The 14813-nt window shown below is 41.1% G+C and overlaps 1 protein-coding gene across 1 annotated transcript in view; it reads right to left on the bottom strand.

Annotated features, from left to right (window-relative positions):
- Window positions 1-358: 358 nt before the first annotated feature.
- tex264a (testis expressed 264, ER-phagy receptor a) overlaps window positions 359-14813 on the bottom strand; it is a 76949-nt gene continuing 62494 nt past the window's right edge. The window contains exons 3-4 of the mRNA XM_061688966.1: window positions 8717-8888; window positions 359-1912 (exon numbers count right to left, since the gene is read on the bottom strand). Of these exons, the coding sequence (XP_061544950.1) occupies window positions 1557-1912; window positions 8717-8888 (528 nt within the window). The 3' untranslated portion in view covers window positions 359-1556. The remainder of the gene's footprint in view (window positions 1913-8716; window positions 8889-14813) is intronic.

The following is a 14813-nucleotide window of genomic DNA, read 5'->3' as shown; positions in this document are numbered from 1 at the left end:
TGAATCCAACAGAACCACATCATCTGCAAAAAGCAGAGATGCAATACTGAGGCCACCAAACCGGACCCCGTCTACGCCTAGAAATCCTGTCCATAAAAGTTATGAACAGTTTGACAAAGGGCAGCCTTGGCGGAGTCCAACCCTCACTGGAAACGAGTCCGACTTACTGCCAGTAACGCGGACCAAACTCTGACACCGGTCGTACAGGGACCGAACAGCCCGTATCAGGTGGTTCGGTACCCCATACTACCGAAGCACCCCCCCCACAGGACTCCACGACGGACACGGTCGAACAGACAGTCTCAAGTTATATGCGTGACTTCATTTAGGTTAGCGCAACAAACTGCACCGAGACGACTTTTACATTTTAAATGTTTTATTATTACAGACCCATACGCTGGACGCATACACACACACACACAACCATGTGCTGTACATAATTTCCAATGTGTCACAGAAGTCTACGATGCTGATCGACTGGACTTTTATGATGCTAAATATAAAAATTGATGACTGAATGTGCTCTTTACTGGCACACTCAACACAATCTAATGCAGTCAGACCTAACCACAATGGGGGAAATGATCCAATTTCACTTAATTAGTCAGAAAATTATTTTCTACAGTTACAAATGAAATTGTGGCACATAGCCATGTCTCACATTACTTCTACTGCTGTTTGTATTAAATAAAAAAATAATATTCATATAAAAACTGACAGTTAGCAGTGGTGTAGAATTGCAATACATTACAGTCAAACCTCAGTTCACAAAGGCCCCAGTTCACAAACAAATCGCTACAAGTCAGTCACAAGCTATCAAACGTTTCACGTGTCACGTATTTCAAATACAGGTACTGTATCTTTTGATTTTTTTTCCATCATGCTATTAGAAAGCTTAATCTTAGTATTGTTGAAAAAAATAAAAAATAAAACATGAAAGCGATGTTCATGTTTCTGATCTTTCGCTTGGCCATTTTTAACAACAAGAGGCAATAAAGGGTTCATTTATTTCTACGTTTCTTTTGAACTAAACCCAATAACACTATGTAAAAACACATGTAACCTGGTTCTGGGATCTGAAATCAATTAATTTTATTTCTATTCATTTAAATGGGGAAAGAAATACATGCTCACAACAAATTAAGTTTGTGAACCGTGGATTGACTGTAACTACTCCTTTTCTGTGGCTAATTGTAAAAAAACATGTTGACAAATTAACTGTAAATAACATCGTTACACGAATGCTTCCCTACAGTGCCAATCAAAAGTGAGCATTAGTACTTTAGTACCAAAATAATTAAGTTGTAACACAGCAATGTCATTAGATCTTGCAAGTGCACCTTTGTTTTTTCCAGTGAGGCCTTCAGGTATGTGGCATATGTGACTGGACATGGTTTAAATAGGAGTATTTATAGTTTTAATGAGATTAGTTTAACAAAAGTAATCAAATGGCTTTGGATCCAGCGACATGGTAACATAACCAGCAGCAACAACAACTGAGACGCTCTCTAGCGTGCCACCATTTCGTGCCTAACATCCCTTATATCTCAACATAGTCACTCCTCGCCGTCGTCCCCCAAATCCTCCTTGTCCGCCTCCTCCACCTGCAATATTTCCCCAGATTTTCTATCGCCACCCTCAGGGACCTCTTCTCCCTCGTCTTCCTCCGCCTTTCCCGCCTGCTTCTCTTGATACATGTCGAGCTCCTCAAAGGACGAGCCGCTGGCCAACGAGCCGTCTGAGCCTCGCTCGCTGCCTTCTCTGTGCTTGGCGTCTCCTTGCGCGTCCATCACGTCCCTGAGAGGGAGGGACGAGGCCAAGGAGGCGGCCGTGGATGCGGCCAGGGACGTCTCTCGGCTGTCCCAGGGAACGCCGCCGCTTCCTGAGCTGGCATCACTGTGAGAGTCGGCACCTGCGGCGACACGGGAAAAACGCACGGGTGACCAATTGAGTACGGAATATAAGGTAACACACAATGGCAACTATGCATTAAAGGTGGGGTCGGCAGTGTCCCACTGTTACACGGTGCTGTTTTTCTTTCTCATGTGCATTCTATATCTATTAAAGAGATTACAATTTATACATAAACTAATGATTATATTGGAGCTGGGCAAGTTGCCTTTCAATAAAATAAGCTAATTTCCATCTGTAGACTACAACATAAAATAAAATAAAATAAAATAAAATGCAGCTTTGGGTTCACAACGAACAGAAACTCATAAAAATATACAAAAATTTAACTCACTGATCAGATTTACAGAAATATAAAACCCCAATAAAATCAATTACAATGCGATAATTAAAATAAAGTGCCCCAAAAAATCTACTCTTTTATAATAACGTAAAGTGCCAATGACAAATATCAAAGGTTACAGTGTGAGAACAATGCTAAGACTTGTACATTTCCGATTTCAATTTAAAAAAAAAAAAATCCCATTCATTTATGAAAAAAGAGCAAATGACAATAAAGCATTATTTTTAAAAAAAAGTTTTGCTCTTTCACAAGCTGGAGGAGTGGTTCCAGGGCTCAAATCATGAACAGCAAAAACCTTTTGAATCATTCCAAAGAGAGTGCCGTGACGTTTCCAGAGGTTCGCCAAGTTTGACTCTCAGGATTTACCCCCGCCGCCCCCGAGATTTGCTAATTTAATTTCAATAAAATACATATTTTTTCTTTACAGATAATGTGAGGCTAAATGATTCTTCTTCAAAAAAATGTCCCTTCACTCAAAACATTTCAACAAGATTCTTAATAAATTCACATTTTCAATGTCAAAGGGAGCCATCAAGCTGCACAGCTCAGCTGGTCTATATATCTGTGTTGAACATCGCACCACAAAGTTTCCAATATGGCGACAAATCCCTGATTTTACAACATATAAATGTTAACGTTTCTTTGGCAATGTTCAGCGCCAGTTCAGGGTGTACCTCGCCTCTTGCCCGAAGATAGATGGGGATAGACTCCAGCACGCCCGCGACCCTAGTGAGGATAAGCGGTACAGAAAATGGATGGATGGATAATAATCCAAACTCATTCACACCTACGGACAATTTGGAGTTTTCAATAAACTGATAATGCATGGTTTTTGGAATTTGGAATATTCAAACCCATTATACTAATGATTTATCATGGTCAAATTTTTACATTAAAAGCTACAGTATTTTAACTAACAGTGGTTTGTCAACTTTCTATATCCCGTTAGCGTATTAAATGCTAAGTTTAGTAATCGTAGCCTAATTTGAATATAAAATGACTGTGAAGACTAAAAAGGAATAAAGTTGTCGAGAAGTCACAGGCTGAGTGAAAGCTGTGCAGGAGGGAGGTATGGTGTGCTGCTTACTTTTCTTTGGCTGAGCAACAAAAGCCTAACTTCCCCTCATTAGTCTTTCTCGCTCAGTTTAGATGCCACGCAACATTTCACTGCGCTTCTCATCACTTTTGCTACTGCGGCTCGAGCGCCGCCCGGAAGAGTCACATCAGCTGAGCGTGTCACTGATCAAGAGCAGGTGGCGTCGGAAAACATTACAGGCTGATCATGTGACTGTGCAAATGTCTGTCAGTGACACGAGCACACTTCCTTGTACACTACTGCATGTGGTGTTGTCATAGTGAGTCCAATGCTTAAGTGGCAATATGTTCCAGAGGATTATGACGGCCATCAACTGACCATGTCACTACTTCCAGCTGCTCTCCTCTGGGCACACAGCTACACACTCCCCTGTGCTGCTCTTCTCTCTCATCCTTCTTCACCCTGCATCCACTGACAACGACCCGATGCTCCTCTTCCTCTCGTCATTTTATTCTGGTATGTAAATATCAGAGGTGGAGGGCTTGAGTCAGACTTGAGCTGACAATTTTAGTACTGGATACTTGCTTGGCGAAAACATGTAATGTAAATGTGAGACTCGACTCGATTTTCAACTACAAGACACGTGAGGACTGATATTAGGGCTTTGTGATGGCCACTCTAAAACACTGACTTTGTTCGACTTAAGCCACTTTGAAACCCGTTCTTGCAGCATGCTTCAAATCATTGTCCATTTTGTGGCCAAGCTTTAACTTCGTGGCTGATGTCTTGAGCTACGCCAGCCATATTTGCACATAATGTTCTTTCTTCATGACGCCATCTATTTTGTGAAGTGCACAAACCCTCCAGTAGCAAACAACCCCATACTGCCACCCCCGTATTTCACAGGTGGGATGGCGTTCTCAAGCTTGCAAGTTTCTCTCTTTTGCTTCCGAACAGTAACGATGCTTATTATTCTAATGCTGATTACTAAAGAACAGGAAAAAGTAGAATGAAACTTTTTTTTCCTTCAAGTCATTTCTTCTCTTTTTTTCTATTCTTTCATTTGGTAGATTCAGTGTTTATATAGTCATAAAACACAATATTCTACGGGTTTTGAAAAATTGGAAAACGTCTGGCAATATGGGGTTGCAGCTCTGAAAATGGCTGGCAGGCTTGAAATGCGGTGGGAACTCCTCTTGACCTGCTTGATTTGTTTCCACCATAACTTGGGACTTGCTCTAAACTTGAAGGTTATGACTTGAGACTTACTTGTGACTTCCACATACAGTATGTGACTTACTCCTACCTCTGGTATATACACTGTACTGTATACATACGCTGAACAAAAATATTAATGAAACACTTTTTTTATTGGCAGAACAGGAAACATGCTGTTGTATATCCCGATCCAGAGCATCCCAAACATGCTCAATGGGTGACATGTCTGGTGAGTATGGTGGCCATGAATATTATGCACATACTATTGTATTCATCTGCACAATAAAATTAAAATAATCAATAAAATTTGACAGACATTGCCAAAGATAATTTACTAATTTAATTAATATTGTGGTTTACAATGTGTAGAATTTTTCTATACCATAACTGAGGTTTTGTAATATTTAGGTTATTTTATTTTTGTTTGCAACACAATATTAGAAACATCACACAGTATGAAGATTTTCTTAACCCTCTTTTAAGTAACTGAAAACTAGCATAAAAATGAATATAGTGCTTTTTTCAACTATATTATTAATATTTTTGCTTGGCTAGGTGAAATTACAGGATATGACAAAGATGACTAGAGATAAATATAATGGCAATACTATTACAAGGCGTTCTTTAAAAAAAGGTGTTCTTTAAAAAAAGAAAAGTTATATCACCCAGGGAAAAAAATGAACACGTAAAACATTAAACCAACATTAAACGCATTAAATGTAGTTATTTTTTTATACACATAAAAAAATTACAATTAAGTGAGAATTAAATGTTAATGGACTACGAAATTATGTAAAATTTTTGGGAACCCCTTGGATATTGAACTACAACCACAACAATACACATCTGGCATTTGGGTGCGGGGTAGTTTTACTCATTTACTGGCCAGAAGTTGTTTATTTTTACTTATATTGTGGTACTTTCATGTTTCTGCACAAATTCTACATAGAAAATATGTACAGTCAAAACTCATCAAATACTCATCGCTAATATACTGTTGTTGTAATACAAATGAATGCCACAAACACAGTATACAGTACAAAAAACAAGTCAAGCCGGGACTGTGTGAAATCACAACGTAATTATCACATGGGGTGTTCTATATGGGAAGTCCAATTGCGTTATTTATCTGGGGGCTGAGAACTATTCTGTTGATTAGCCAGCAAGTCCAAACAGGAGGTGGTGGAAGTGGATGCTCTTCACTGAAGTGTGAATGGGGTTTATGATAAATGTAGATGATCTTTCCACAGGGGAATGCCTCTAACAATGCAAAGGCATTTATTGGAAATAATGGCTCTATTTAAAGATAATTGGCTGGACTTCTCCTCCGAGGAGGTGCTTCGGCACGCTGGATGACCCTCAAGCGCTGTCATAAAAACGCAAACCCGATTGAAGCCAGCTGGACCCCTCACTTTTCCATGAGGTTTGCCTAATTCAGTTGCTAAATTGGGCCCATCGGGATTATTATAGCTTTGATTGAAGGTCCTGAAGAGAGGATTTTTAAAGAGATCATGTAAAAAGACCAGTCGAGAGTTCACAGAAGGTGCACAGATGAGACAAGAAGTTAAAGAGATGGATGTTGTTTACAAGTGAAAGGGCAGAGCACTTTGCGATTGATATCGGACCTCATGCAGGGGTGCCTAATGTTAAGAGTGTAATTGTAACCTCGGAGGGTTTTTTTTTTTGTTCAGTTAACCCGAACAATGCTTTCCGTGATTCACTTTGTGAATGCACATAACTGCAAAGCTTGTTCAGTTACTAATGATTCTGTTCCAGTCCTTATTCATCCAAAATATTAACAGAATATACAAATGAAACCCTCGAGCCTGCTTGACAAGGAGGCCTCGTTTGTGTCCTCCAAAAATGAACAAGTTTCTCGAAGTAATTTTGCTGGCGTGCTGATGGTCAAGTACGATGAAGCACGAGGAGGCGCAGGTTATTTCCCAGGCGCACGAGTGGGATTTCCGCAGCTGTGTTGTCAGACAAAAGCTTAGCTGCACTGATTGAGCTGGCACTTGATAAGAAAGCTTAATGGTGTACCAGTCAAAAGATACACTCTCTCTCTGACACAGGGTCCTAAAAATCTAATCCATGTAACACAATGTGTACAGGTAATAGTTGCTCGTTGATCCAGCTCGTAACTTGGTGGTTTTATCAAGTGTAATTACTATATGTTGGGAGGAGCAGAAAGTAACAAAAGCTGCAGTGCTGTATGTGTGCCTTTAAGGGGTGTGGCCGAGTGAGTGGCATCAGGAATTTGGCCAGTTAGTCTGTGTGGGAGCGTCTGGGCGTGACTTTTGGCCTACTGTAGCTCCTTGCGAGTGTTTTCATTTTGCATTTGTGTGTTTTGCTGTTTATGTCTTGCATTAAACAGGTGAAAGTGCATTGGTCACTGTGGCTCTTTTTTCTACTTCACTTGAGCGGTGACGTACATGAAGCTCACTTATAACAAACATTTTGGCTCACAATTCAAAGCACAAAAAAAACAAAAAAAACGACCAAGTGACGGTTTGTAACTCGACAAACTCGTAAGCTGGGGCACTCTTAAGTCAAGGGACCACTTGGTGACTTTATGATCTTGTTTTCACAAGCTGACCAGTTTCAACTGAAAAAGGATGTAATTGCTCATCCCCCAATTTAAAAAGACAAAACAATACAAGAATGTCACTGAAAGGTCCATTTAGACTTCCCTTTCCCTAGCCAATTCATCCAGCTCTTCCGGGTGGTATCCCGAGCCGTTCCCAGGCCAGCCGAGAGACGTAGTTTCTCCAGCGTGTCCTGGGTCGTCCCCGGGGTCTCCTCCCGGTGGGACGTGCCCGGAACACCACACCGGGGAGGTGTCCGGGAGGCATCCGAATCAGATGCCCCTGCCACCTCATCTGGCTCCTCTCGATGTGAAGGAGTAACGGCTCTACTCTGAGATCCTCCCGGATAACCGAGCTTCTCACCCTATCTCTAAGGGAGAGCCCGGACACCCTGCGGAGGAACCTCATTTCGGCCGCTTGTATCCGGGATCCTGTTCTTTGGGTCACGACCCACAGCTCGTGACCATAGGTGAGCGTAGGAACGTAGATCGACCGGTAAATCGAGAGCTTCGCCTTTCGGCTTAGCTCCTTCTTTGCCACAACGGATCGATACAAAGTCCGCATCACTGCAGACGCTGCACCGATCCGCCTGTCGATCTCCCGTTCCATTCTTCCCTCACTCGTGAACAAGACCCCAAGATACTTGAACTCCTCCACTTGGGGCAGGATCTCATCCCCGACCTGGAGAGGGCACGCCACCCTTTTCCGACTGAGGACCATGGTCTCAGATTTGGAGGTGATGATTCTCATCACAGCCGCTTCACACTCCGGTGCGAACTCCTCCAGTGAGAGTTGGAGGTCACGGCTTCATGAAGCCAACAGAACCACATCATCTGCAAAAAGCAGAGATGCAATACTGAGGCCACCAAACCGGACCCCCTCTACGCCTCGGCTGCGCCTAGAAATTCTGTCCATAAAAGTTATGAACACTAGATAGCAGAAAGTCACAGCTAAATTGTTATGGAACAGAATAAAAGCTTGGTGTTCAACTAAACACGCTCAGATTTCACAATACGTACATTCTTAGAGTAAATTGACAAGATCAACATTATTTTAGTATATATACTTTTGGTGACAATTTCGATGGTATGGCGTTTGATTTTTCTCATGTAAAAATGTGCCTTGGCTCAATAAAGTTTGGGAAACACCAATCTAGAATGTTCACAATTCCTAATTTGTTCAAAAGATTGATAGTGACCAAACCTATGTAGAATGTAAACCTGCTATAAGCAGAAACCAGAGTTATTTACAGAATTTAGAAGGTCAGAGAGCAGCTCAGCCCATTATGTCCTTTATTTAGTCATTTGTACTTGTTGACAGTCCACCCGGGCGTGGATGGGTGAAAGCGGCTAATATCACATTGTGCTCTATCACATGTACTTGGCATGACAGAATAATTACAAAGTCTCATTTATCTTCATGTCCTCACTGATCATTGTGTCAAACTTGTTTTATGTCTCTTTGCAACCTAATGTAAGCTGTCGTCGCCACCAGAGCAGAATCAAACCTGGGCCACCAGCAATCAGACGTATGAGCTCTCAGTGAAATAAATGAAAACTTCTCTCGGTATGCGGAATGACGGAGATTTGACACTTTACTTGTCTCCTATGTGTAAAATATTACCTGTAATGTCAGTTCCTCTGTCTTCATCAGAGTCTTCTTCTTTCACATCAGCTTTGGCCTCAGCCCTCATCTCGGGAACAAAGAAATCAGTCTGGCGGGACAGTGGCACCATATAATTGGTGACAAGTGAGTCACAAATCTCAATGTTTAGGAGGTCTGACAGCTTCCTCTCCTGTCAACATGCAAGACACACACAGAAAAAGGCAAAGTGGAAGATTAGACACTAGGGCATCAAACTTTCATATGATTGCCATATTATCCTGTTCATGCGGAGGTCTCTGGCTTGTGCACCTTTTTGATACACGCATTTTCACATCCAGACTTCTAATACACCCATCATGCCTAACGGGGAAATGTGTGCGCTACCACCAAGGAGGCGTGATTCACTAAAGTCTGAGGCTGGCTGTAATTAATTGAGCATGGAGATTTCCTGAGACTTGGGAATGTCATTGAAATCAATTTAGAAAATATAGCATATGTCGTCAGTCAGTGTGTTATTCTGTATGAAATAAAGCCAATCAAATTAATTTAATCATAATACTGTGCTTCTGACTTAACGCATGTTTGGAGGTTCAACAATAAAAAAGGGGGTGTGCCTGCCTTTCCATAGATCAAGGGTGCCCTGCATCGGGCGAGTCACTTTAACATATTTGACGACTGACATACTGTAGGAGCAAATAAAAACAAATGATTCACTATCTAACTCACCATTGCGCCATTATAATTATTACAACAACTGTAATTGTATTAATAGTAGGAGCCCTACGCTTTGCTTTTATATGTATTATGATGGTTTTATTATTTTGTAACCTTTGAGATAAATAGTAGTTTAGCCCACAAAGCAGTAACAAAACCATTGCCAAAAGGCAATGAAAACATATCAAAACGTGTAGTATTTCTCTTTTTTATTTTATATTTTATTTTTTAAATCTCTATGCTCTCATAAGGGCAGTTTCCAAAGCAATCCCAACTCATCCTCATGGGTTGTGCCAGCAATCGGGCCCAAGTGCATCACATTGATTATGCCCTTTGGACTGTGCAAAATAACACTATGTTCACACTGGCCTGCCCCTCGCTGTGTGAATGTTCTCTGTTTTTAGGCAAAATGTTCCGAGGCACAGCGTTGCCATGGCTGAGCGGCAGAAAAACACCAGCCGGTCTATTCAGGGTAGGCAGTGAGTGAGGCAGGCTGGATGCTTTAAGTCCCAGTCCCACGACACACTTTCTACTGAGGTCAGTGTGATTTGGACTGACTGATTGGTTTTAATCTAATCTCCTGTGAAATAAGACTGTAGGAGATGGAATGTATCACCTGGCTACATATTCATTCATTCATTCATTCATTCCCTCACTCACGCACGCACGCACGCACGCACGCAAGCAAGCACGCACGCACGCAGAGCCCTGCGGCTCACTATGCAAATGAGGTCCCATCTCCTCGAACCTGCTTCCATAATGAGCCAAAAATAAAATCCAGACAAAAACAGTTGGCTATATGGTAGACACACTCAAACAGACTAGTTTTTGTGTCAAATATAGAGTAGTGCAGTGTTTCCCAACCTTTATTGCAACAAAGGCACCTATTTTACATAAGAAAAATCTCACATCACACCACCAAACAAATATTTTACAAAAAGTACTTTGAAGAATCTCGATAGAACGAACTAATGGTAGTGGGAGCTCATCCGATTAGCCGATTGTTCGTTAAATTGAAGCACTTATTTATTTTATTTTTTTAGGCCAAATGCACCCATATTACTGTGGAGTACAAAATTGTTGTTTTGGAGGTTTTTTTCCGTGGCCTAAAACGCCCAGTACGGTACTAGGTTATTGTAAATAAATATAAGAAAAGCTTGAAAATGTTTGAAAGTTTTTTATCCAAACTTAATACGCCGGTGTCCTTGTTGACGTACAGTTCCAAGTCCTTTGCCAAAGGCGAACGGCTTGACAAAAAAACCTTACTGTACTTTACCAAAATAGCATGTTCCAGACTCCAAAGACTTCTTTGTATTCCTCAGAGTTAACGCCGCATGCATGCCGCTCTCTCTCTGCGGTATATAAAATAGACAATAGATATAGTCATTGTCACATGGCCGCCACATCAATGCCCCAAATTAAACATTGCCACCACGCAGGCACAGTAGGATCTAGTATTATTGTTTATCTGCAACCCGAAATACGTCAGTCCCAGTCTGTGCCTGCATTGCGCCACAGTACCAGTAAAGAACAGCGGCCAATTCTGGACTAAACAGACTTTGTCAATGGCATTTTAAGTGTCAAATGGAAACTATTTTTTATCCGTTATACCGGGGTCCGTTTAATCGAGGTTCCACTGTATGTAGAAATAATGATGATCTCGTCTCAAGTTACTCACAAATGTACTTGGTGTGAAATCTGGGCCTGTTTAGTTAAATATAAAGCTATGAATATGTTCTATGAATGACAACCTGTGGATTCACAGGTTAGTTTGAGCATTTTCCATCTATTGCAAGCATGTTTAAATGTTCTGCCTCTCACTATACGCCACTGGCATAGATAGATGAAACAAGATACATAATTTGTAGTAAACAAAAAAATTTGGACCAATTATGTCAACTTGGATTATTTCCCGCAGCATCACTGGACTTCACAGTGGTTGGGTATCAGTCCTTGGTTACAACAGTCATTTTAAAATATGCAAACAGAAGTAAAGGTGTGAGCAATAACAATTTAGGCATGAGAGAAGCAACTTCCCGTGCCTTTATGTTGTATACTTGTTAATTTTGTCTGTTTCCATCTTTAGCTTGAGCTGTATAACAGCCACTCAGCAGAACAAAACCATACTCTCTCTCCATATTTACACTAACAACCCAGGCTAAATTTAGCTCCTCCTTGGTGTGTTTCCTGGCATGCCCTGCTACAATATCACTGGCTCCAGGACACGCGCCACTGCACTATGATTGGTTGTTGTATACCTGTAGAACACGCCCGACTGCTTCCAGAGGGGAAGAGAAGTACGTGCCTTAAGTGTGACGGCGTTAATATGTTTCCCACTAACTGTAACCCACCCTAATCCTAACCTTAACCCATCCTAAACTGCCTATTTGATTGCATTTCTGCTTAAGAAATTATATTTCAAGATATTTAGCATAATAATTTTAAATTCTGTCTCCCTGACAAAGTTGAGGGCTTTAATAAGTTACTTCATTGCACCTTACTCATTTTATATGCAGTGAAACGTTATAGCCTTTATACTAAGTAATAAACACAAAACAGCATGGAGCCATTATTAGAATGTTGTATCAGTATACAGTTGAGTTTTAAATAGCAACAACCCTGTTTTCTTCACAGCATGTAGATCCTTTCCATATTATTTGGAGAAAAATATTGTAGGCTGACAATTTGGATATGATTGCGCATAACTTTTCCCCTCCACTATACACGCAATTCAGAGCTTCAGCAACTGAGCACATCTCAGTCAAGGCGGAGATTTCAAAGCCCAGGGTGATTGAATCTTGTGATTGTACAAAGAAAAAAAAAAACACCATTAGGAAAGTGGCAACAAGGCAATCAGTGTTGTGCAGTGATCGTAGATTTATTGACAGGGTATCCATTCATTATATAACTAAGTTTGGAATATGTGGGAAGCTACCAAGTGGAATATCAACTGTCCTACAATAAGTGGTAACGGGTAAATTGCGTTATTGCCAAGGCCAGTTGCTTTTTAAGTCTCAATTTCTGTCCAGTGAGGCCTGAATGATAGCTTAGAACTCTTATCTTCGAAATTACACTTTATTGTCTGCAGCAGCGTAATAAAAGAAGAACAGAGCGAGGCTGCATTGTCGCCAATACATGTTTCACTGACTAGTAATCTATACTTCCACTCACCAGGGAGCAAGGAGATATATTAACTGTCCTGCCGTAATCAAAACTCGCCTTTAGCGCGAATGTTTTAATTATACGACAAGTGAGATGTTCAGTTCTTCCCAGTGCTATTTTCTGGTCATCGCCGGCAATCTACTTTCCAACAGCCTGTCATTAAGTCAACGTGCATCCACTTAACCCGCGTCTCAGTGTGGGAGCTGCTGGGATTGTGAAGTGTTCCCCTGCAGGACTACGAGGCACAAGAGACTCAATCTCCCTGCAGACACACAGCAACACAGTCCTTTCTTCACTGACATTTACGTTTTTTTGTTTTTTTTAATTTATTCATTTCACCTTTTAGAGAGGTTTGGACTGGCTTTTACCACTTTTTTCAAGCTGGGCCAACACTGAATACAGACTCTTAATTCTGTAAATTGTTTAATTCTTGGGCGGCACGGTGGTCGACTGGTTAGAGCGTCAGCCTCACAGTTCTGAGGTGCGGGGTTCAATCCCCGTCCCTGCCTGTGTGGAGTTTGCATGTTCTCCCCATGCCTGCGTGGGTTTTCTCCGGGCACTCCAGTTTCCTCCCACATCCCAAAAACATGCATGAATTGGAGACTCTAAATTGCCCGTAGGCATGACTGTGAGTGTGAATGGTTGTTTGTGTCTATGTGCCCTGTGATTGGCTGGCAACCAGTTCGGGGTGTACCCCGCCTCCTGCCCGATGACAGCTGGGATAGGCTCCAGCACGCCCGCGACCCTAGTGAGGACAAGCGGCTCAGAAAATGGATGGATGGATGGATGTTTAATTCTTAGGGGATTGCACACCAATGAGCAGACATACTTCATGGGAAAATTGATTGCAAGCGTAGAATTCTAATAGGCGACCTTTTTTCCCCCCGCGAGTGAAAAACTTGTCTTGTTCTGAAGCCATAAACGCTATTTGCCAGACCTCACATCAAAATTGGAGCAAATTTTATTGATTGCTGAATATGGAGCACTCTCATTTGCAGTATAGTAAAGTATGCCATAGGTAATATTGATTCTGAAATTAAACTGCTTATCGATGCAATTCCTTATCAAATTCTCTTATTGATTCCCATTCTCTCTCTCTGTCTCTCTCTAGTCCCCACCAAAAGTATTGGCGTTTAAGCAATCAATCCAAAAGGCAACACCTGAGCAACTAGAAACACCCATCACTCACATGTTCCAATACTTTTGCTCACTTGAAAAGTGGGTGTCTTCAAACAAAAGGTGCTCTGTCCTGAGTTGTTTAACACCTCTACATGTAAATACCATGAAATAAAAGCTGGAATCTAAACTTTTGTCTCATATCTTTTGATCTGAAACCCAAATGTCTTCAGCATCCAACAAAAACAAAGAAATGTACCTTGCCGTTTCAATATGTTTTTGGAGCAGACTGTATATTCAGGTTTTCCTGATGTACTTTACTTTTATCCGTCTTATTGTGTACCGTACTGTATGTGTTTTAAGATATGATTTTACTTGTTGGGCCAGTTTATTCCTAGAAAAGAGATATTTGAATTTAATTGGTGTTACAATTATGAGGGGGTCCTGGGAAAAATGTCTCCACTTTAAGAAGTCCCTAGCTGGACCCAAAGTTTGAGAATCCCTGTTCAAAACAGTTAAATGCTAATGGGTAGAAACAAAGCACTGTGAGGTATTCAAGAGGAAAATCTTTTAGGGATAGTTTTAATAATACATAGAGAATTAAATAAACAAACAAAACTGCTCTTTGTTGCACAAACGTAAGCCTGAAAGATTTTCACGACCCTCCTCCTCATCTGCTCATCCATACGACAGACTGACGTCTTAAGTGAAGAAGTGCTTAAAATAACCAATACACACACATACTGTGGTGTTTCGTCCAACCACTTGGGGCAGTACGAAAGGAGCAACTAGATGTGGGGTGCAGAAAAGAAAAGAGACGAAGAAAGTAGCCTTGGCAGTGCTAACTGCCGTGTGCTAACTGAAAAGACAAGCAAAGTAAAAGTAATTACGAATTAAGGAATTCGGCGTTTTTCTTGGAAATACACATCTCCATACAAAAAGCCTGTCATGCCTAAATCCAGTGCGTTATTTCCTAGTATCGATACAATTGATTGATTTCCTTTTAAAATTATTTAAATCAATATATTTACATCCGGAAAGCTAACCTGCCAAGCCAAGACCAATCCAGTTGGATCGTAGGAATATAAATCGATATATCAATGAATGAATCGTCACACCACTA

Source organism: Phycodurus eques, chromosome 10 (genome assembly GCF_024500275.1).
Source record: "Phycodurus eques isolate BA_2022a chromosome 10, UOR_Pequ_1.1, whole genome shotgun sequence".
Taxonomy (NCBI): Eukaryota; Metazoa; Chordata; class Actinopteri; order Syngnathiformes; family Syngnathidae; genus Phycodurus; species Phycodurus eques.
This window is presented reverse-complemented; position numbering and strand designations above follow the sequence as displayed.